The sequence below is a fragment of the Narcine bancroftii genome, chromosome 5, assembly GCF_036971445.1.
Source record: "Narcine bancroftii isolate sNarBan1 chromosome 5, sNarBan1.hap1, whole genome shotgun sequence".
In the NCBI taxonomy this organism is placed as follows: domain Eukaryota; kingdom Metazoa; phylum Chordata; class Chondrichthyes; order Torpediniformes; family Narcinidae; genus Narcine; species Narcine bancroftii.
The window spans coordinates 249,473,404-249,498,733 of NC_091473.1; the positions used below are offsets into that span (position 1 = coordinate 249,473,404).

The 25,330-nt window shown below is 39.7% G+C and overlaps 1 protein-coding gene across 9 annotated transcripts in view; it reads left to right on the plus strand.

The window, feature by feature from the left end:
- Window positions 1–25,330, plus strand: part of pik3c2b (phosphatidylinositol-4-phosphate 3-kinase, catalytic subunit type 2 beta) — a 148,152-nt gene that overhangs the window by 76,134 nt on the left and 46,688 nt on the right. For all 9 annotated transcript variants that reach the window (XR_011358511.1, XR_011358510.1, XM_069942020.1 and 6 more), the window contains 2 exons: window positions 1,167–1,278; window positions 22,271–22,413. Coding sequence is in view for 7 of the 9 variants with exons in the window: in XM_069942020.1 (XP_069798121.1) it covers window positions 1,167–1,278; window positions 22,271–22,413 (255 nt within the window). In the remaining 2 variants the exon portion in view is untranslated. The remainder of the gene's footprint in view (window positions 1–1,166; window positions 1,279–22,270; window positions 22,414–25,330) is intronic.

A 25,330-nucleotide genomic window follows, 5' to 3' on the forward strand; every position in this document is an offset into this window, starting at 1 on the left:
CTGCATTAAGAATAAACAGTTTAAATCTTGTTCCCATTTTTGTTTAGTTTTACCATTTGTTTCCTCATTCTCCTTTTCTTGCAGTTTAATATACATATTTGTTATAAATCTTTTGATTAACATTGTATCTGTAATCACATATTCAAGGTTACTTCCCTCTGGCAAACTCAAATTGCTTCCTAATTTATCCTTCAAGTAGGATCTCAGTTGGTAATATGCCAGCGCTGTATCTCCAGTTATATTGACTTACATTAAATACAATAGCGAAAACCTACTGGGGACAATCATTACCTAAGTTGATGGAAGGAGAAGGAAAGAAAAGAATGGACTCAGTAGAATTTCTGGTGTATTTTTGCTGAATGACAACATTGTCTGACTGGTTTAATGTAACCTAGATTGTATACCTAAAATGGATGGGAGGGGGGGGGGGTGGGGGGGTGGCTTGGGAGGAGGGAGGGGGGGGGGAGAAAAAGTCACTGTATATGTGTGAAAAAGAAAAAGTGTGTAGCATGGCTAATGTGATTTATGGTGTGAAAAATAAAAAATTTAAAAAAAAAAGAATAAACAGTTTGATAGACAAAAGGCAGTGCAAAATATAAAGTAATTTAAAAAAAAGTATTGTAGTCCTTAATTATATAAGGTTTACTTTAATCAGGTAATTCCTCTAACTTACAAAACTTAAATTCAAACTTCGGTCGCTGGCGCTGTAATACTGTGCCACTATCATAATTAACCACCCCCTCCCCCAAGTTTACAAATAAAGCCTTACTAATATACTTAATGATGTACTAATAAAGGTAAAAACTCTTACTAGGCAGGGACAGGGAGACACTTTGGGAGAGTCAATCTAGAGGCGGGAGGCATTGGCCAGCTCGTCATTCTGGGCGCCATCATTTTATTCAAATACAACTTTATTTAAACGGCTGCTGCGGGTGGGGCACGACTGGGGCGCTCTGCTGGCTGAATGTTTACTCCATCTTCACTAAGGAATCGTGCATTTCTTCTGACAACATTTACTTTTACAATTTTAAACTGCTATTGACATTTTAATTAATTCTATTTATTTATTCCGTTTTTTTAAGGTTGCTTGAATTCTGGACTTTTATTGTACATGCTTTTAACACTCTTAATTCAGTGATTTTATTTTTTCTTGCCCTGTTTCCCAGTGTGCTGTCGTGTGGGAGAAAGCTACTTGGACTGTGGCCATCCTGCCAAAGAACCAGTCTCACCACATCAACTGACTGCAATTTCATCCAGCCCGACAGTGTCATCATTCAGGTAGGTTACACATAGTCAAAGTTCTACATCAAACCAAGAGCTGTGTGACAGTGTGTACAAGCAATTGGCCTCACAATAGCTCAAAATCCTTCATTGTTCATCCTGTTTATTTTATTGCTCATTTACTACTCTTTATTTTAAATCTTTGTATTTATTTTGATATACTCATTTTAAGAAACATTAAAACCACAGTGAAGCACATTTCATCACCAGGACAAACTGGTTGGACTTGTTTCTGTACTGTGCTTTCAGTGAAATTCAGAACAATGCAATATATTGACTTCCTTGCTAAATAATTTAGTAGTGTCAAACATCTCAGATGGAGCAGAGACGCATGATAAAAGAGAAGGCAAAGAATCTAACATTATTGGCTTCGTGAAGTAACGTTATTGAGATGAGAAGAGAAGCCTTTGATAGGTTTTTATTTTGATCGGTCAAATGGGAAAGAATGGAACCTGCAAGCACCAGTCCATTGACCTGGACAAAGGAAAGGTCTGGGGTGGGGAGGGGATTTTGCCATCTACTTTGTTATTGGCTAATTAAAGAGCACTAGGGAATAAAGCAATCGGAGATTAGAGGTTCTCAAACTTCATATTTCAGATACAACCCTGAGATTCTTTTTCCTGTGGGCATGGCAGAATTACCACTAATTGGTAGAGCAAGAAGAAAACTGGGTACAGTGTATAAATGTCACCAAAAAGAAATACAAACAAACTGCCTGCGATATAGAGAGGGAAAAAAATCAATAAAATGCAAAAGTAAGTCATTAAATAAATCCCTGATTGAGTTTGTAGTTAAAGAGTCTAATGCTGTTCCTGAACCTGGTGGTGTGAATCTTGTGACACCTACACCTCTTTCCTAATGGTAGCAGCGAGAACAGAGCATGTGCTGGGTGGTGAGGGTCTTTGATGATTGCTACTGCTCTCCAATTGTAGTGTTCCCTCTAGATGTACTCAGTAGTAGGGAGGGTTTTGCCTGTGGTGTCCTGAGTTTTGCCCACTACCGTTTGGAGAGCTTTACGCTTGGGGGGTATTGGTGTCCCCATACCAAACCGTGATGCAGCCGGTCAGCGCACTTTCCACCACGCTCCTGTAGAAATTTGTCAGGGTTTCTGATGCCATACCAAACCTCTGCAAACTCTTAAGAAAGTAGAGGTGTCAACCTGGTTTCTTCACAATGCCATTGGTGTGTTGGGCTCAGGAAAGATCCTCCGAGATACTGACTCCCAAGTACTTAAACTTGTCTATCTTGTTCCGAGTATGTCATTTGCTCTCTGTGGAAGGAACATCAGCAATGATGACATTAAGTAAGCCAGCATCAATGGCCTTGAGTGTGGATGGGGTAGCCAGGTTATGTCATCAGTCCACCAGCCACATCCTCTGAAGGAAAAGGCAGTCAAGCAGTCAACTGAGACTCAAACTAAGCTTGGAGTAAAGGGTGACCAGAGTTCACCTGATCAGCCCTGCCTTGGAATTATCTATCTTAGGTCATCTGTGGGCTGGACACGAGCTTCAGAGACACAAAGAATCCAGGTGACACTAACATGTGACAAAGGCTTGGATCAGGGTTTTGTCAGCAGGTAGGTTGAATTTTGAAAAAATTAGAAGCAGGTGATATGCATGATGGGGAGAACAGAGTCATGTACTCCACCTTACCAAATATTGCCAGGGTGTAGCAAGCCTTCTAGCATTTGGAGAGTCCAGACATGGCTCACACGGGACTCACGTTTGACAGCAAAGGCAGATCAACCTGACAGTAAATAGCCATGGGCTTTGTAAGGTAAAAACAACATGAGATGGGACTGGAGAAGGAGTCACCCAGTACTAAGGAGTAACAGGATGGTGTGACCTTGTACACTCAAGATAAGTTTGGCACTAACAAGCTGATGAGCAGCAGACTAACAGTGAAGGGTAGCAACAGCTTATTCATTGGACAGTGTAATGGTATGATAATTTACTAAGTGCGTGTCCTGGGGTATAAAAAAAACACCATTTGCTGATATCGTTAGAATGCGCCTTCTCCAACTAACACTGTTAGTTGCAAGTGTTACAATCCGGTAATAAAGAACCTTGATTTCGACTCAGTCTGGTGTCTAACTCACTCATTCTCGAACAAAGCAGACCTAACAGCTTGTGCAATCATGTTTACCATTACACATATTTGTTATCTTCCACTTTTGTTTGTTTACTTGTTTTTTTTAATTGTACTCCCTGCATCTTGGTACATGAACAACATCCAATTATTTCTCAAACGCATGTGCCAACCTCCTACCTCACCCCATCCCCAACCCTGTTGAAGACTGTTGTATCCCCAAACAGTTTGAAAGTTCTGATGCATATTTTGTGTTTAAATACTGAAGTGAGGCTTGGAACTCCGAGAAAAGTTCTGCCATAGAGCCAAACTGTCATTTAATGGTTTAACTTCTTAGTACCGTTATGAGCCCAGAGGACCCCAAAACCCAGCAGCAATAGATATTCACCAAGACAAATGGTTACTTAAACAGAAGTTGTATTAATTATCTTTAAACATGAAAACAGGATCAAACTTTAACTTATTACTATTAACTAATAGTAACTATTAACTTAACTAACCTAACTTAACCCCCTTCCAATTCTAAGTGCACGTGTATGTAAGTTTAGAAAAGTTCTTTGATTCACAGTCCAATCTCACTTCTCATTTCTCCAAGTTCACTGGTTGCAGACAATTCTTATACTGTGCACAGAATTTAACATTTATAAAGTTCACCAGGCTTTGGTACTTGAAAGGCAAATGGTTACTGCTCAGGAAAGTTCTTGTCAGTTTTCAGAGAGATATTTGTTGTTCACTGGACACACACAGATTCCTTGTAACCAGCCATATCAGTGTCTTGCTGAAGAAATTTGCCCCATCAGGGTTTTCCAGATGATAACCTTTCTTTCAGGATATGACAGAGATCCTTTTTGTTTTTCTTTTCAAGTGAAACATTAGGTAGCTAGTCCTCTCCTATTACATGAACCACAAGGGCTTTGACCATGCTGAACTAAGCAGTCACAACCCGTCTTCCAAATGGGGTTTTTCCACAAGTTTGCCAGCTTGTTCTATTCCAGTCCCAGCTGCTGCAGCTGACTGTAAAACTGCAGAACTCAATCTCTCAGAAAAGCCTGTTTTACTCTCTCTGCTTGCAAAACCACATGAGCTTCTTAGAACGGCAAGTTCTACTCCAGACAACCTGCGGATCCCATGAGTTCTTTCATATGTTGCTTTTTTGTAAACAACAATCCATTAGTGAAGTCTCTTGGGCACTCTCCAAAGCTTTTGCAAAGGCTCTTGGTGCCGAACTGTCTAGCATGAGCAGAGCTCCAGTATTTTAAATAAGATCTGTTTTAAAGTGTTTGTATGTGATCTACACTTAAAAAACCTGCCCCAATTTATCTCCCAAAAACATCTATAATCTGTCACAGTACAAAGGCTCCATCTCCAATTGAACACATCTTGCTAGCAATAAAGATGAAGCATTCAGACAGAGTTGTTTGGGAACCACCCTCAGTAGGATTGGTTGTGAACTGGTTGCTGGATGGGGAAGAAGTGAAGCTTACAATATATCATTCTTGGGTCCCTTCTCTGGTTAAGACTCTGTTAGTCATCTCCTTTGTTGGTGCTCTTGAAAACTTTACTACAAGTTTGTAAAAAGAATACTTTTTTAAATTTTTGAATGTAATTCTTTGTAAAGTTGAGGATGCATTGCAGCTGAAGAACACACCAACAGAAATGATTTATGTCCTACAGCCAGTAGGCAGGGAGCGAAGTATATTGATCCAAAGATGCCTACTTCCAGAGACACACAGGAGTTTGCAGATACTGGAATCTGAAGTGAAACACAATCTGCTGGAGGAACTCAGTGCAGCGTCAGTGGGAGAAAAAGAATGGGAAAAAAAACAAAACTCTTTTTCATGGTTCATTCAAGAGTGTGTCAACCATTCTTTTTCTCCCATTGATGTCACTTCTCCTGCTATGTCCCTCCAACGAACTGTGTTTAGATGCACTCCATATTTAAAGCTAGGGCCCTTTTTGGTGAAATACAACAAAATCCATCTCGAGAACTGGTGACAATGAGGCTTCAGAAATTTTTCTGGCTTTCATTGAAAGATGCTAAAATTCTGATGCATTCTTCCAGATAACTGATTTCTGTATGAAAAAGACAAATATTAAACCACATAAATAGTCCAATATTTATTCAATCAAATAGATTTCTGAGAATCTACAAGCTGGGAAGTTAAGTCCCAAGCCTTGTCTTCAAGTGAAACTATTTTATAGTAATATTTTATAAGGGATCATTTGAATCTCTGCAAGCATAATCCTGTCAACTCATTTTGTTTCCCTACGACCTATTCTCTTTCACACCTGCCCAGGATACAAAAGAATAATTGATTAAACCTTTGGAAACCTTGGTGTGCTAGGTATATTTCTACATTAACACTTCTGGTTTGAAATAGACCATAAGGTATAGGAGGAGTAGGCCATTTGGCCCATCAAGTCTGTTTCACAATTCTGTCCTGTTTAACATAATTACTAACAAAACCTGCAATGACTTTGGCAGCAGATACCTGGTACAGTTCTGGAGCTTGGAGCCTTAAAAAGAGCTTTGCATTGCCATCACTGATAGAAAGGCAGAATTTCAGTGTGATATTTTTACACAGGGACCTCCAATTGTGCATGTCAACAGAACACTTTGTGGAGAACATTGGCCTTTAACATTGTAATCATATGGAGGACCATCGCCTTCCCAAGATCGTGTTATATGGCGAGCTCTCCACTGGCCACCGTGACAGAGGTGCACCAAAGAAAAGGTACAAGGACTGCCTAAAGAAATCTCTTGGTGCCTGCCACATTGACCACCGCCAGTGGGCTGATATCGCCTCAAACCGTGCATCTTGGCGCCTCACAGTTTGGCGGGCAGCAACCTCCTTTGAAGAAGACCGCAGAGCCAACCTCACTGACAAAAGGCAAAGGAGGAAAAACCCAACACCCAACCCCAACCAATCAATTTTCCCCTGCAACCGCTGCAATCGTGTCTGCCTGTCCCGCATCGGACTTGTCAGCCACAAACGAGCCTGCAGCTGACGTGGACTTTTACCCCCTCCATAAATCTTCATCCGCGAAGCCAAGCCAAAGAAGATATGGTAGGAAGAAGTTTTGTAGACCAGAAATATGGCCCAAGTAACATAGTAATTAATTATTCAGCGCTCTTCCCCCAACTTTATCCCATGTTCCATGACAAAGTGATCGATCTCTCACTTGCATATGTCTTTGTGGAAATATTTTGGATCTGACTTCAGTCTTGTCTGTTAGACAAGCTTGAGAGTAATTCTTTTGTCATTAGGGAACCTCTTAACCTTTGCCACCATGCAAGTGAGGGTTGCAACTCTTCATGTTCTAACTCTTATGTCAGCTCTTCAGATTGTGAAATAGAGCAGTCTGGTTTAGTAGGTAGATGTCTCTTCTGTTTTTCTTGAGAGAATTTTTTGTTGCTTCTCCTTTACTCTCATCAACATACAACATCTTTAACATGGCAAAAAATATTCAAAAGTCCTTGAGGTGATGCTTATTAATCCAAAAAGACACATTGCGGCCGATCGTGAAATGTGAAAGTTGGGGTCATATGGAAATGGTTTTGCAAGAAGAGTTTTGAAGCCTGAGCAGTTGAAGACAGTCAGCAGTGGGAAAGTGATTAAATGCAGGCATGCTGAAGAAGTCTGACAAGATTACATGGTTGGAGAAAATCACAGAGATAAAGGAGATAAAAGCATGGGGGTGTAATGCAAGTTCAAGTTGATTGTCATCTGATTCTACATCTACAACCTGACAAAACAGTGTCTCTCCAGACCACGGTGCATACACAAACACACAAGACCCATACATAACAATCACTTAAAGAATCAAAACAAACATATCATTAGTTGGATAGTCGAATCCAGAGAGGAATCCTAGAGCCATAATTCCGTAAATACCAGAATGCAGCAGTGCCTCCCCCCCACCCCACCCCCCAACACAATTTCCCTCAGATACAGCCGCCGATAATCCAGTTAATTTTCCAGAGAAAGTATATTTGCAAGTAAAATTGTCAGGAGCTCAGGCCTGGACAGATTTCTTTTTGAGTCTTAAACAATTGCCAGCATGTTTAGTGTGTTTTTGCATCCTTGCCCACCATTTCTGATGACCTCTTCCTCGTGTGGCACACCATTCCCGACAACATCTTCCCATAGTTTCAGCAGTAGGCTTTAGCTTGGTGTCCGGGCCAGCTGGCTTCATTAAGTCATATTCACACAGTCCTCTAGCCTAGTGGATCTACAGATTTTAGTTTTCCTTACATTTAGCAGTGGTTTTTTTGATCACAGACCAGACGAAACAGGACCAGAGATTGCATCATTACTTGGAGCTGTCTTTTCAACCATGCGCCCCGCCATTTTTAATTTAACAAGAAGCAAGTACAGTTGGCAATGGGTTTTGGTTCAAGTTGAGGGGAGTTTTGAGTTTCTGAAACGTAATAGGGGAGTACTTATTTTTAGAAGTAGCTGTTTGTCTTCTTGATGTCATCATGTCTCCAGCCTACAACTGCAATCAGATGATTTTTTTTTCCAAATATTTGAAATTATGTCAGAGGGGTGAAATTTTTTTAAAAGATGTTTTTTTTTAAATAATGTTTTACTAATCAGCAATAATTGGCTTGTGAGGGGAGAAAAGGCTGCAGATCCTGAAAATCTGAAATAAAATAATGAGCAAGAAATACTCTGCTCAGATGGCATCTGTGGAGAGAGGAATGGAGTCGAAATTTTCTGATTTAAATATGGTTTACAACCGAACAGTTTTAACATCACTCTTACATTAGCGAGGAAGGATGCATTAATAAAGCATGTTTACTAAAATTAGCTCTGTTGGTTGAGCCACTGCCTCAGTGCCAGAGAACCAGGTTCAGTCTTGATCTCAAGTGGAGTTTGTGTGGAGTTTGATTGTTGTCCCAGTGACTATCTGGGTTTCCAAAGATGTGCAGGCTGGTGGGTTAACTGGTGCTGTAAATTACCCTAGTGCACAGGTTTTTGGTAAAACTTGTGAGGAGTAGCTGAGAAATTGAGGAGAAATTTTTAAAAATGGGATTAATGTAATAAGTGGTTGATCAGCATTGACTCGGTGTAGGAGCCTATTTCCATATTATACCTCTCTATGGCTCTCACTTTAACAATGGGACACTTAAATGCTTTACAATTAATGAAATCCTTTGAATGGTCATTGCACAATGCAGGAAAAGTTTTTGTAAAAATCTGTTCAAAGTAATGAAATAATCTGATTTAGTGGAGTTGGTAAGTGGAAAGGTAGCCAACACTGCAGCAGAAATGTTATACTCGCCCATTGACAGATTCAGCCTGAGTGATGTGTTCAAGTCTCTGCAGTGGGGCTTGTTCCTTTTCTCTCAGCCATTCTCCACAGCTGCCATATGCTCTCCCCACCCACTCTTGCCCCCCCCCCCACCCCCAACCTGGGGCCACAGCACATTTAAGTTGGGGGTTGGGGGCGCTATGGACTGAAATCATAAAATATTTTTTATGTAGTTGGTAGAAGTATGGAAGAAACCAACTAAATGACTGCTTCACAGGGAAGGGGGCCCATAAACATTGAATAGAGTCCTAAGGGGGCTATCGCCAAAAAAAGGGTTGAGAATGGCTGTTTTATTTTCTGACTCTACTGCAAATCTGACCCACTAAAAACCAGCTCCCCGTTATTGCAAATGAACAATTAGATCACTCACAGTTTTTCGGTTCATTTCAAATCAATGTCTGAACAGGATTGTGGCCTTTTTTTTTAAAAGGAGCTTGCTGTGTGCAAATTAGTTTCCATCCTACCCATCTTGTAATGGTGACAACAAAAAGCTTTGGCGTGTATTTTATTCAAAGTAAACTTCAGCAAGCAGATACAGCAAGTGAAACTCGAGGGTGAGCAGCTATTGCATGTATTCAGCTTCTCTCCAATGGTGGTTCCTTGCCAAATTAACAGCGTTCTGAAAGGAGACCCCACACATTCTCTTCACTCCAAGGTATGATGTGTGCCAATCTATGAAAGAGAAAGCCGATAATAGAGTGGGGTGGGGATGGGGGGGAGGGGAAACTGAATATTTTAAAACTATTATTGGGGCAAAACCTATCTCAAGCCTCAAAAAAAAAGCAAAGGCTTTTGGCAGGATTTGTTGAGAAAACATTAGTGACCTGAAGTGTGCGTTCCCATCTGGGTCTGATCAAACAACTGCTCACAGTGAAGATTCCAGGACGGCTCCTCTGGCTTTCTCTACCCTGTGTGCTGATGTGGCACTCAATTAACAAGGAAGATCAGCTGCAGTTCCCTCTTTCGGAAATTTTTTTTTAGCTTTTTATTTAGACTTTCATTTTTAAAACTGCAATTACAGTATCAATCTGGTTTCTCAAGTTGACAACTGGAAAACATTTACAATGTTATGCCTTTCAATCTCTTGCTTTGTGATTAATTGCAGTTCTGAGGTCATCCAGCAAAGATGACCTTCACGGATTAGATTCTGGGTGTTTTTTTTAATTGCTTTTACAGTAGCATTCTTGTTATATTTGAGCTACAAGCTTCACTCCAGGGACTTGAGTACATGTCACAGGCTAACACTGCTGGACTGAAAAAGGCTTTGCCCCTTTGGAATGTAACTAAACTGAGGCTTTTTCTAGCTTGAGTGAATATAAGGCCATAAGACATAGGGGGAGAAATAGGCTATTCTGCCCATTGAGTGTCCCACCATTCAATCATGAGCTGATCCATTTTTCCCACTCAGCCCTACTGCCTCGTCTTCTCCCTGTAACCTCTGATGCAGTAGCTAATCAGTACCTCCCCCCTCCACCCCCCCCCCCACCACCACCGCAACTGGATCCTTGGCTTTCATGTCGGAAGACCACAGTCAGTACGAATTGGAAACAACGTCTCCTCCTCAATGATCATCAATACACCCCAAGGATGCGTACTTGGCCCACTGCTCTACTCATTATACACCCTTGACTGTTTTCAGGCATAATTCCGATGCCATCCACAATTTTGCTGATGACATCACAATTGTCGGAAGAAACACAAACGCCAATGAGGAAGGGTACAGGAGGGAGAGAGAGCAGCTCGTTGAATGGCGTAATGACAACATCCTTGTGCTCATTGTCAGCAAAACCAAGATAATTGTGAACTTCAGAAGGAAGTCAGGGGAACACGACCCAGTCCTCATCGAGGGCTTAGTAGTGTAGAGGGTCAAGAACTTCAAATTCCTGGGTGTCAAAATCTCCAAGGATCTGTCCTGGAACCTCCATGCTGATGCAATCGCAAAGAAGGTGAGGTGTCTGAGGAGATTCAGTATGTCACCAAAAACTCTTAAACTTATACAGGTGTAATGTGGAGAGTGTTCTGGCTGATTGCATCACTGCTTGGTATGGAGGCACCAACTCTCAGGACAAGAATAAACTCCAGAGGGTTGTTAAGTCGGCCTGTGACATCACAGGCACCAGACTTCAATCCATCGAGGACGTCTACATGAGGTGGTATCTTAAAAAAGCAGCCTCTATCCTCAAAGACCCCACCACCCAGGCCATGCCCTCTTCACTCTGCTACCATTGGGAAAAAGGTACAGGAGCCTAAAGACGAGCACTCAATGGCACAAGGACAGCTTCTTTCCCTGCTGCCATCAGATTCCTGAATAATCAATGAACCAAAGACACGGCCTCGCTTTTTGTGCCGCATCATTGTTACTTTTTTTATTTATACTCGTGTTGTGAGATGGTTATAATATTAATGTTTGCTCTGTGACGCTGCTGCAGTCACCAAATTTCATGACTTGTTCATGACAATAAATTCTCATTGATCATGAACTTATCAATCTCACCATTAAATACATCCAATGGCTTGGCCTCCACAACCTCCTGTAGCAACAAATTGCACAGATTCACTACCCCCTGACTGACGAAATTCCTCTCCATCTCTGATCTATGTGGACCCCCTTCAATCCTGAAGTTGTGCGCTCATCCTAGAATCTCCCACCATGGGAATCTTTCTACATCGACTCTGTGCATGCCTATGAAAGATCCCATCAAACAACTCCAAGCACAGAAGCCCCTTGCACATAAACAGCCATATGATAATCCGTGTAAGTTGGCAGGTGATTGACGTACATAGTCTGTGATTGTGTTTCCAGAAGTAATTTATTCAATACAAAGTATCTAGTAGTATCTTGGCTCGAGTTAAATTACAATGGTCGTATGCGATGATCTCAAAATGGGGCTAAATTTTTAGGTCAAGGAAGAATAAATGAAAATTGGGATAAATGTGTCTTTCTCTAGTTGGCAATCAGTGGGGAGCAGAGTAGCACTAAGGAGGAGGGGACCAAGTATGAGTTTCTGAATTTACTGATGACAGGAAATTGAGTGAAAAAGCAAATAGGGCAGAGGATGTGGAGAGTCTGCAGAAAGATGTGCAGATAGGTTAAGAGAGCAGGCAAGTGTTTGGCTGATGAAGTACAATGCTTTGGGAAACTTTGGAAGAAAAGTAATGAATCGGATTATCATTTAAATGGTGAAGATTGCAGCATGCTGCCATGAACAGGGACTTGGAAGTGGATGCATCGCAAAAAGATAGTTTGCAGGTGCAACTGGTAATCAAGGAGGCAAATGGAATCTTGATCTTCTTCACTGCTGGAGGCATTGGATTTAAGAGTAGGGAGGTTCTGCTGCAGCTGTGTACAGGGTACTGGTGAGGCTGCACTGTGTGCAGTTCTAGTTTGCTACTTGAGAAGGGATATAGTGGCTTTGGAGGCAGCACAGAGGAGATTCAGCAGGTCGATTCCAGAGAGGAGGGGGTTAGCCTATGAGACATTAAGTCATCTGTGACTCGCGGATAAACGGGAATCTTGTAAAAACATAAAAGTATGAAAGGGATAGACAGGAAAGTAGTCTCACCTATCAGTGGAATTGAGAATTAATAGGCACAGCCTCAAAATTCCTGGGCAAAGATTTAGAATGGAAATGAGGAGTTGCTTTCTTAGAGCGGTTATTCTCTAGCATACTCTCCCCGAGAAAGCAGTAGTGGTTGCCTAACTGCATACTGTATATTTAAGATGCAATTTGATAGATTTTTGCATAGTGGCAGAATTAAGGGTTATAGGGAAAAGGCAAGTAGATGGAGCTGAGCCCAATGGCCTGGCCAACCATGATCTTATTCAATGGTGGAGCAGGCTCAATGGGGAAAATGGCTGACTGCTGTATGTTGTATAGGTACCCTCAAATCAAATCTTCATGCTGAAGCATAGATGGATAACTGTAATGCAGAGGAACCTGATGGAGGTCAAATAACAGGGAAGTTAATTTAAGAAAGCTCTGTTTACAGTTGTGAGTTCTTGTTCATTGATTTTGTTCACACTGCTTCTGAATAGTTTGATTTTTAACCTTGACTAAAGTGAGCAACAATGGCAAATTATTTTCTTTAAATAGACAAACTTCCTCTTCTCTTTTCAAGAATCCACCGAATCATTTTCCTTTATAATCCCATACATAAATGGAATTTCTGTATGCTTAAACCAGGTCCAAATGCTGGAGCAGAAGAATCTTGCTGTTGACTTGCCACTTGCAGAATAATTGTCCATCAGCTGTGTTGAGCAGTTAGCTGTCACTTAAACTCTTCCTGGAAAAACACAAATGCATCCAACAACAGCTAACTTTTGCTTTTGAGATATGCAGCAAGCAATTCCAGAAAAGGAGGAATTGTGGAGTTTCACTTGAGAATACTTTCTCAAAGTATTTACTTTGTCATATTGACTTGCTATTTGGGTGGCACTGTTAATGTCGCAGTTAATGCAATGCTGTTACAGTGCCAGCGATCGGGACTGGAGTTCGAATCCTTTGCTGTCTGTAAAGAGTTTGTACATTCTCCCCATACCTGTGTCCTCCAGGTGCTCCAATTTCCTCCCACTGTTCAAAACGTACCAGGGTTGTAGGTCAATTGGGTGTAATTGAGTGGCACAGGCTCATGGGCCAAAAGGGCCTGTTACCGTGCTGTTATGTCTAATTTTTAAAAAAATTAAATTTACATGCATTGCATCTTCCTGTAGACCCCCCAGATTTGGACATACTCTACAGCAAAGAAGATCTGTCACATAGCTATGGCCTTTTAGGTCTGAGTGTCCACGTATGAACCGTTCCCCTTCTCTCATTTGCACTTATTATTTCCCAATCTGTCCCTCATGACCTATGAAATCAGGACATAATGGGGCTGTTTAGATATCCTTGATTAATATCATTCTTTAACACCAGACCTTCTCTCTACCAGCAAAAGAACAAAATTCCTATCTTGAGAAGTATTACTACAGACATATGAACAGGCAGGGAGTGCAAGGATATCAACTATTTGCAGGTGGATGTGCAGTTAAAGTTGGTCTGTGAAGGGCCTGGTCCTGTGCTGTATTGTTCTATGGTCAATGCATTATGACCACTGTTCCCTCTAAGCTATGCGTGCATGCGCACTGTTATGTACACAGCAGCAGAGATTTAAAAATGCCCAGATGGTGTTATATTTAAAATCATCTTTTAAATTATTAATCATCAATTATATAACATTTAATTTAATTTAGCTAACTAAATTTATATACATTTATCTAACTTAAGCTCTAGCTTTGCGCAAACATACTGGTATGTGTGGAACACCCTACGCCATTACAGCTCAAGGCTCAATCTCGGAAGGCAGTTCAAAGTTCAGTTTCAGAAATTCAGTGATGACACTTGGGTTTGGAATTGATGCGACGTACAGGCTTTAAGGTGGTTGAGACACACAAGCTTTGGAAGGGTCAGAGATGCAAGCTTTAAGATAGGTGAGGCAGGCAGGCCTTAAGTGGATGTAACACGCAGGCTTTAGGATGCGTGAGGTACGCAGGCTTTAAGATGAAGTTACAGTTCCTGAAGTGGGTGAAAGAGACGGGGTGATTACTCACGACACCCTCGTTGAGGTGTTTCGGAGAAATGACTTTTTTAGACTTGTGCGTTCTTCTGCAGTTAGAACACTTTTTATAGGTCAATCGAGAAGAGTGCAGTATTTCTTCTGCAACTTTCAAACCCATTTCAGGGGTCAGTCGATGTAGTCTCTCATCCCTCTATAAGAAAAAGGAGGAAATCTGACAATTCTGCCTCTAACCACACAATGAGGCCAAGTGGGTTTCTCATTCCCACAAAGGAGGTGCAAGAGCTGTTGACTCTTGTGCTCCTTCCTAAAAGTGACCTCTTGAGAAAAATGTGTACTGTCTTTTCAAGAAGCTGGTCACATGGTCTCCACCCCTGGCTTCTCCAGGGCTGCTCCCCTTCACTCTGCCAATGTATCAACCTTTTGGAACATGCTACCTTCAAAACCTCCTGCTTCCAAAGCCTGCCAGCTTTTGCTAAATCTGTTCTCTTAAAGCGATAGTCCCACACAATAAAATGAACTGAAAAAAAATGGGAGAATGTTACAGCATGCACACGTTTTGCAACCAGCGCACAAAGGAAATTATTGGTCACCTAAAAGGTTAGTTACCTAAAATAATGTAGTAATTAATAATTATACTTATTGAAAATAATCTCTCAGGGGGAGGAGTCACGTGATGGAGTAGTGGCCGGACGGAGAACTCCAGCCCCCTCCAGAAAAGTCGGGAAAAACAAGAGAAAATACAAAGGCACAGAAATACAAGTTAAAGAAAAGTGAGTATAAAGGTGGAAAGAAGATGGAGACAAAAGGAGAAAAATCAAAATCAACGGAAAGAAGAGAGGAAGAGAAGACAACGGAGGAAAAAGGTGAAGGCCTTACCTGTCCGAAGAGGCCCGCTGTGGAGAGAGGACCCCACTACCTCAGGTCGGTAGAAAAAGAACTACAACAATGGCTCACAGAGCCGAGTAAAAGTGCGCAACCGCGCATGCGCGACTCCTCGCGCATGCGCGATGCGCATGAAAAAAAACACACCGACGGGAGGGGGACCAGCTGGGGAGTCGATCTCCACAGCCGGCAACGACAGCTGCAGAACACCTGCAGCAAGAAGAGACCACAGAAGACAATGGAAACAAGAAAGAAGAGGAGGAAAGGGCAACAAAGAAACAACAGATGGCCAACCCAGAGAAAGAAGAAGAGGAAGAATACAGTGAAATAGATAAAGGGAAAGGCAAGGTAAAGGATATACTTGCTCTTGTTAGAGGATACATGGAGTCATTTAAAGAATGGCAAACACAGGAATTCAATGATTTAAGAAGAAGAATAAACAACACAGAAGAGAAAGTGAATAAAATAGATATGACCTTAACAGAAATGGGGAAAAAAATGGACAAGATGGAAGAACGGGCAATAGCAGCAGAAATGGAGGTAGAAGACTTAAAAAAGAAATTGGAGGAATCTAATAAAAAAACTAAAGAGACACAAGAATTACTAGCCCAAAAAATAGATATAATGGAAAATTATAACAGAAGAAATAACATAAAGATAGTGGGCTTTAAGGAAGATGAAGAAGGCAAGAATATGAGGGAGTTTATAAAAGAATGGATCCCTAAGGCCCTAGGATGTCCAGAACTACAGCAAGAAATGGAAATAGAAAGGGCACATAGAGCATTGGCCCCTAAACCACAACCACAACAAAAACCAAGATCTATTTTAGTAAAATTCCTAAGATATACTACAAGAGAAAAGGTACTGGAGAAGACAATGGAAAAAGTAAGAGAGGGCAACAAACCACTGGAGTATAAAGGGCAAAAAATCTTCATTTATCCAGATATAAGCTTTGAACTCCTAAAGAAGAGAAAAGAGTTCAATACAGCAAAAGCGATTTTATGGAAGAAAGGATATAAATTTACACTGAAGCATCCTGCGGTATTGAAAATATTTATTCCAGGACAACAAAACAGACTGTTCTCGGATCCAGAAGAAGCACGAAAATTTGCAGAACAATTACAAAAATAGACTGAGGGATGAAGACGGGTAATGAGAGCAAAAATGATCACGATTGATATGTATGTGGGTAAAGACAAAAATAGACTGAGGGATGAAGACGGGTAATGAGGGTAAAAATGACCACGATTGATATGTATGCGGGTAAAGAGGTATAAGAGTGAATAGAGACAATGGACATACGTGAAAGTATCTGTAATTAGAGGAAAACACAGATAGTATAGACAAGAATTAATAAGGGAAGGTAATGGAATAGAGAGAATAAGGAGGGAATTAAAAGAGTGACCTTTGTGACATATAAAAAGTGAAATCTTTTCTGGGGGGGGCTGGGTGGGGGAAAAGAGCGGTCACTGCAAAATCAGTTGACGCTTGCGAGTGGATTCGCAAATCCAAATGGAGAGGGGAGATGTGGTTGTCCGACAAGGGATAAAGGACAACTCAGGAGGGGAAGGGGAGATTGGGGATAAAGAAGATAGAAATAGGAGAATAAGGAAAATGTTGGATGTTGTAGGAATGTTGTCTGGTAAAGAGTTGAAAATAAGAAAACAGAAATGGAAAAGGAGGAAAGGTAATGATGGAAAAACGGAAAGAGAAGATAAACAAAATATAAAATGGCTACGCTGAACTATATGACTCTAAATATTAATGGAATACATAACCAAATTAAAAGGAAGAAACTACTAAATTTACTGAAAAAGGAAAAAATAGATATAGCATTTGTCCAAGAAACACACTTAACTGAATTGGAGCACAAGAAATTAAAGAGAGATTGGGTAGGACATGTAACAGCAGCATCGTATAATTCAAAAGCAAGAGGAGTGGCTATATTAATTAGCAAAAATGTGCCATTTAAAATAGAAGAGGAAATAATAGATCCAGCAGGGAGATATGTTATGATAAAATGTCAGATATATTCGGAGCTTTGGAATCTACTTAATATATATTCACCTAACGAAGAAGATCAAAAGTTTATGCAAGATATCTTTTTGAAGGTAGCTAATACGCAAGGGAACATACTAATAGGAGGGGATTTCAATCTGAATTTGGATCCAAATATGGATAAAACGGGAAAAAAAATTAACAGGAAGAACAAAGTAACCAAATTTATAATTAAATCAATGCAAGAAATGAAACTTGTGGACATATGGAGGAAACAAAACCCAAAGGAAAAGGAATACTCATACTACTCGACTAGACATAAAACATACTCAAGGATAGACCTATTCCTGTTATCAGCCCACATTCAAGGGAGAGTTAGGAAAACGGAATATAAAGCTAGACTATTATCGGACCACTCACCCCTGTTATTGGCAATAGAGCTAGAGGACATCCCTCCAAGAATGTATAGATGGAGATTAAACCCCATGCTACTTAAAAGACAGGATTTTAGAGAATTTATTGAAAAACAATTAAAAATGTACTTTGAAGTAAATACGGAATCAGTGGAAGATAAGTTTATACTATGGGACGCAATGAAAGCATTCATTAGAGGACAAATAATAAGTTATGCAACCAAGATGAAGAAGGACTATAATCAGGAAACAGAGCAGTTGGAAAGGGAAATAATAAACATAGAAAAAAAATTAGCAATAAAGGAAGATACAACCAAAAGAAGAGAATTGGCGGATAAAAAAATAAAATATGAAACATTACAAACATATAAGGTGGAGAAGAATATAATGAAGACAAAACAGAAATATTATGAACTAGGTGAAAAAACACACAAAATCTTAGCATGGCAGCTTAAGACAGAGCAAACTAAGAAAATGGTATTGGCAACAAGGAAAAAAGACAAAAAAATTACATATAATCCAAAAGAAATTAAGGAAAACTTCAGATAATTCTATGAACAATTATACCGAACTGAAAACGAAGGGAAAGAAGGGAAAATAGATGAATTTTTGACTAAAATTGAACTACCAAAACTACAAATAGAGGAACAAAATAAATTAACAGAACCATTTGGAACAGTAGAAATACAAGAGATAATAAAAAATTTACCAAATAATAAGACACCAGGAGAGGATGGACTCCCAATAGAATTCTACAAAACATTTAAAGATCTAATAATACCGCCCCTCCTGGATGTAATCAACCAGATTGATGAGACACAAAACTTACCAGATTCATGTAAAACAGCAATAATTACAGTGATACTAAAACAAGGGAAAGATCCACTCTCACCAGCGTCATATAGACCAATATCGCTGCTAAACACAGATTATAAGATAATAGCTAAACTATTAGCAAACAGATTAGCAGAACAGGTACTGAAAATGGTAAATTTAGACCAAACTGGATTTATCAAAAAAAGACGCACAACAGACAATATTTGTAAATTTATTAACTTAATTCATGCAGTAGAAGGAAATAAAGCACCGGCAGTAGCAGTTGCTTTAGACGCAGAGAAGGCCTTCGACAGAGTAGAATGGAATTACTTGTTCAAAGTATTGCAAAAATTCAGTTTACCGGAGAAGTATATTAATTGGATTAAAGCATTATATGAGGGACCGTTAGCGAAAGTGACAGTAAATGGACATGTATCAAAGCAATTTAACTTAAGCAGGTCAACGCGGCAGGGATGCCCACTATCACCATTATTGTTTGCGCTAGCTATAGAACCACTAGCAGAATCGATAAGAATAGATAATAATATAAAAGGAATAAAAATAAAAGACAGGGAATATAAAATCAGTCTATTTGCGGATGATGTGATAGTGTACTTAACAGAACCAGAACTATCAATAAAAGAACTATATAAGAAATTGAAGGAATATGGAGAAGTGTCGGGATACAAGATAAACGTAAATAAAAGTGAAGCAATGCCTATGAATAATGCGGATTTCTCAAAATTTAAGGAGGAATCCCCATTCAGATGGCAAATGCAGGCAATAAGATACCTAGGTGTGCAAATAAACAAAAATCTAGGCCAATTATATAAACTCAATTACAATCCACTAATGAAAAAATTACAGGATGATTTAGAGCATTGGAAAGAGCTACCACTAACACTGATAGGAAGGATAAACTGTATTAAAATGAACATTTTTCCAAGGATACTATACTTATTTCAGGCATTGCCAATACAACTGACAGAAAAATTCTTCAAAGAGTTAAAGAAAATAATAAGGAGATTTTTATGGAGAGGGGGGAAACCGAGGATAGCACTAGATAAATTAACAGAATGGTATAAACAAGGAGGCTTACAATTGCCAAACTTCAAAAATTATTATAGAGCCGCACAATTAAGGTACCTATCAGATTTTTATCAAACAAGGGAAAAACCAGACTGGACGAGACTAGAATTAGATAAAATAGGGGAAAAGATACCTGAACACATATTATATAAATGGGACGAAAAATTGGTACAACATAGAACTTCTCCAGTATTACACCATCTCCTCAATATATGGAAGAAGATTCATGTAGAAAGAAATAAAATAAATTATCAAATACCAAAACTAATATTGACGCAAAATAAGCTACTCCCTTTTACAATAGACAACCTTTCCTTTAGAAAGTGGGAAAAAAAAGGGATTAAAAGAATAGAAAATTGTTTTTCAGGAAGTAGATTCTTATCCTTTGAACAAATGAGAGATAAGTACAATATAACTGGAGATACAGCGCTGGCATATTACCAACTGAGATCCTACTTGAAAGATAAATTAGGAAGCAATTTGAGTTTACCAGAGGGAAGTAACCTTGAATATGTGATTACAGATACAATGTTAATCAAAAGATTTATAACAAATATGTATATCAAACTGCAAGAAAAGGAGAATGAGGAAACAAATGGTAAAACTAAACAAAAATGGGAACAAGATTTAAATATAAAGATAAAAAAGGAAACATGGGAGAAATTATGTTCTGGAACGATGAGAAATACAATAAATACGAGGCTGCGTATGATACAATATAATTGGTTACACAGACTATACATTACACCGCAAAAGTTAAATAAATGGGACCCAACAGTATCTGATAGATGTTTTCGATGTAAAAAAGAAAGGGGAACAACAATTCATGCAATCTGGACATGTGAGAGAGTAGAAAAATTTTGGGATGATCTCAATCAGATATTAAATAAAATAACAGAAAACAATATACCAAAGAATCCAGAGATCTTTCTCCTAAGTAACATAAAAAATAAAGAATTTGGAATTGACTTGGAAGATGCACAAAAAAGATTTGTCAAGATAGCCCTAGCCGTAGCAAAAAAATGTATTATGTCAACCTGGAAATTGGAAGATAATTTGAAAATACAACAATGGTATATAGAAATGAATAAATGTATTCCATTAGAAAAAATAACATATAGTTTAAGAAATAATATTGAAATATTCGAACAAGTATGGGAGCCTTACATTAAATACAATAGCGAAAACCTACCGAGAACAAACATTACCTAAGTTGATGGAAGGAGAAGAAAAGAAAAGAATGGACTCAGTAGAATTTCTGGTGTATTTTTGTTGAATGACAACATTGTCTGACTGAATTAATGCAACCTAGATTGTATACCTAAAATGGATGAGAGGGGGGGGTGGCTTGGGAGGAGGGAGGGGGGGGGAGAAAAAATCACTGTAAATGTGTGGAAAAGAAAAAGTGTATATCATGGCTATTGTGATTTATGGTGTGAAAAATAAAAAAAATTATATAAAAAAAAAATTAAAAAAAATAAAAAAAAAGAAAATAATCTCTCAGCAAGTTTAATTAAATACATTACTTCATAGAATGCAATCATACTTGTATTATATAAAAACATCAATATATGAGAGAGAGGCTGTGCCAAAATGATCTTGAAAGAGTTTTGTTCCATTTGCACACACAAGTATTCAGGTGCACATACTTTTGTCACAGGAAAAAAAATGCACAAGATTTTTTCACACAATGACTACTAAAAATGAGAGGAACATTGATTATGACCAAGAACCTTTCTTTGACCAGAGCCTCGTGACCTGGTAATTATAAATGATACCTAGTGTCAAAGCTCATTCTTGTGAATGGTTGCTTCATTTGTGGAGCTTTCTTCATCCTTCGTTGGGAATGCTCACTAGGGTCATCCCACCTAGTTTTAATGTTAGGAGATCTTGGGGCACATTGCCAATTAACTTTGGACATTTCCTGTGGCCACAAATCCTTATTCACTCTGTATCTTTGATGCTCTATGACCCATGCGATCGGTTGGATGCAGCTCAAAGGGTTACTGAAAATGAGTGGGTTGTCTTGTGAGGAAAGGATGAATTTACGAGGCTTGTATCTGCTCGAGTTGGAAGACTGAGAGAGCACTTGACTTGTGCACACTTGCCCAGCAGGGAGAGCACCTTTACATTTTGGGTCTCTTTATCAAAATCCTTCATGGTTTAATTTTTTAAAATTTAGACACAGCACGGTAACAGGCCCTTTTGGCCCATAAACCTGTGCAACTTAATTACACCCATTGACCTACAATCTCCGGTATGTTTTGAATGGTGGGAGGAAACCCAGGACTCCAGGGAAAACATGCAAACTTCTTATAAACAGAGCAAAAATTTAGCCCTGGACCCAATCGCTGGTGTCGTAACAGTGCGGCGCTAACCATACCACCCCTTTGAATGTGCTGGATCCAGGGAGTGTTGAATGAAGTTCTGTATCAGATTCTCAAGATGCCTCACGGCCAGTGAATTGCTTTTGATTTTGAGATTTTTTTACCATGAACATTCCAATCATTTTGATCATTTTGATAAAGCACGGGACATTGAAGACTTGTTTTGCTGCCAGGCCAAGTCATGTTTGGTTATCCCGTGCACACAAGAACAAGCTGAGACTGAGGCATCATTAACACTGGGTGAGCATAACACTCGTGTTTGGTTGTATCCAGTTTGCAAAATTGTGCATTCTCGTGTAGGTTTTGGGAAGACCCATTTAATTCCTAAAAGCAATGAGATTGTACATTTGCTCCACTATTTATTTACAATCTTGTTTCAGCTGTTTGGCCAGCCTTGTAAAGGATGTTATTTTCAGTGACCATTCATTCTTTCACTTACAGATTGACTTCCCTACCTCCGCATTTGAAGTCAAGTTTGTGACACCTCCTCCAGCGGATTTTAGCCCCAAATACGAGTTCAGTAGCCTGGATAATGAGTTAAGGAAACATCTGAAGGAAGTGATGCAGAAGAAGTCCTTGTTCTGGTAAACACAATGTTATAATAATTGTTGATGTTCTGTGAGGAAATGAAGGAACAGCTGTTGGAAGTTGACTATGCCAAATCCCTGCTTGGAGTGTCAGTGTATCTGAAATGAAGGGTGTCAAGTGGCAGAGGCACTTCTCATACTCCAATGTATGCAGAAAATGGCAGGAATTATGTAATTATATCCTTATTAAATAATTATTTACCGGGTAATAGTCAGCACCCCTCTTTTGGGCCCAAATATTGAGTGTTTTTGTACGACTCATGGAAAAGTCTACCTGCCTATTTTTGGCCACCTGCCTCACAAACTCCCTATGCCCCGACCGCGGATCCTCACCCTGGGTCCCCGCCTACTAGAGCTCCCGACGCCTTGGCCGCCTGCCCATCAGAGCTCCTTAAAGCGGATCCTTGCCCAAACTCCAAACCCTTTACACCCCAGTCATTTTTCCTCCTCCCTCCTCTCCCCCATCCGAGCTCCCAATGTCCTAACTGTGGACCTACCACCCAGTTCCGGCTATCCGAGCTCCCGAGGCCTTGAATGATGCAAGTACTGACAAAGTCAAAAGTTTGACCTGTTTAAAAGTCGAACGGCCCCCCCCCCCTTTTATTTTTGGTCCATAGAGGTGGTCCAAAAAAATTCTACGATTACACAAGTATATATGGTATTCATTAAAATTGGGTAACTTTATCTTGGAATTCTCTGAAACATAGTAGAATGAAAACATTTTTTTAAACATTTGAATCCCTTCAGATTAAAACAGGAAATGTTGGAAGCAGCAAAAAAGTTGTGCAACATCCATTGACAAAGGAATAGAGCAACAGTTTGGGGTTAATGACCTTTCTTGAGATCTGGAAAAAGATTTTACAATTTTTAACCAGATGCGAAGGCAAGAAGAAGGTGGTGAGGTGGAAAGCTGAGAAGAAGATTCTGACTGTGTGGAGAACTTAAAGGGTTGAGTGACCTGGGATGATCTTACAAGGCAAATACACACAAAAAGAAACAAAAGTTGTGTCCAGAGAAGGTGTCAAATGGATCCAAGGGAAGCCTTCACTGTACCTGCAGTTTGTTCGAAGAATTTACTTAGGTTAATCCTGCGCTGTCTGTAAGGAGTTTGTACGTTCTTCCCGTGTCTGCATGGGTTTTCCCCAGGGGCTCAGGTTTCCTCCCACCATTCAAAACATACTGGGGGTTGGAGGTTAATTGAGGGTAACTTTGCAGCACGGCTCGTGGGCTGAAATGGCCTGTTACCGTGCTGTTTGTCTAAATTTAAAATTTAAATTTAAGTCATAAAATGACCAAGATGAGTAACTGTTTCCTCAAGTGTCTTTGGAACAATGTTGAAGGTTGGGGGCAGCGTGGGTACTGTGGGAGTGGAATGGAACCTGACAAATGACCAGAAACTCACAGTAGATTGAAGATTAAACAAATGTGCTAAATAAAATGGTTGCCAATCAGCACTTAGTTGTCGGTAAATTTATTTTTATTGAATTGAAAACAGAACAACTCAGTCATTGAATTGGTATTAAAAATTATATTAAGAGATTCTGCGCAGAGGCCTGTTGTGCTTTTTGTTTTCGCTTTTTACAAAAAGGGGGATTTACGTTGAGTTTAAATCATCAACATTATATTTTAACTCTTGCCACAGAATTAAAATGTTTTTTTCAAACCATTTCATGATTGGATGGAGTCGTGATCATAATTAATCTTCAGACACTCTGATTGTAATAAAAATCACTTTGTTGAGCTCCTTGGATCAGTCTGCCACAATAACGCGGCTCTTCCAGTGCCAACTCATTTCAATTCCCCACCCCATTCCCTTGCCAACACATTTGTCCATGGTTTCATGCACTGCCAGACTGAGACCACCTGTAAACTGGAGGAACAGCATCTTCTATTCTGTCAGGGCACCCTCCAACTGGATGGCATTAACATGGACTTCTTCCTACCCCATCTATTCCAATTTCTTTCCTCTCTGTCTGTCTGTGTCTCTCTGTCTCCTTTTCCCTCAGTCTCCTTTCCCCAGCTCTGCTTCTACAGAGTCCCAAACACCCCCTCCCCCAGTCAATTCTCACTTTTTCTCTCTCCTGTATCCCATCCATTTCCAATTAACACCTTTTGTCTGGTTGTCTGCACTCCACCCCCTGCAGCTTTTTCCCCCTTTTTCTGTTTTCTTTCCCTTTCTGGCACTTCCCTGCTTTTTACTCACACCTTGAAGAAGGCCCAAAAGTCATTTGTATATCTTTGCATGCTGAGTTCCTCCATCTGTGTTTTTTACAGATTGTTCACAAAAATTACTCTGCAGTTTTTGCAAGAATTTTTGCCAATGTGCAATGGTTGGGCTGTTGTCCAGATTGAGTCTTTTGATTTGTGTGCTTGTCACTGTTGGATCATGTGGCTTTCAATTTCTGCCTTCATTTCTGGGGAATGGTTCTAGGGAAATGTCCCCTGACGATTGAAAGGTGTCGAGTTGGATTGATTGTAACGGTGGTGATTAGTTTCAATACACATTAATCTTCTTCATGGCACAGAAACAGCTGATTTCACGTTCAGTTACTAATGTAAATTGTCATCAGGCAATAGATCAGGTTTTGATCTTTTGTTTTTTCAATGAATCATGTAGTTTGGCAAATTGGCTGACATTGCATTTTTTTTCTATGGGAATTGTGTAATATTTTAAATATATATGGCAAGTTGCTGCTTGCATTTGCCACCAGGTCTTCAGGCAAACCTCGGGCATAAACAGCTGCCAATTATGCACAAAATCTAGCATAATTTTTCAGACATCAACTAGCTCAAGGAAATCAATGGTATCGGGTGTATGTGCAGTCGCCCTGTGGGTTGTAATTGGATCGAGCTCCAATATGCCAAGCAAGCAGAGTAATCCAATAACTAGTGACAGATAGAGCTAACAGTGACG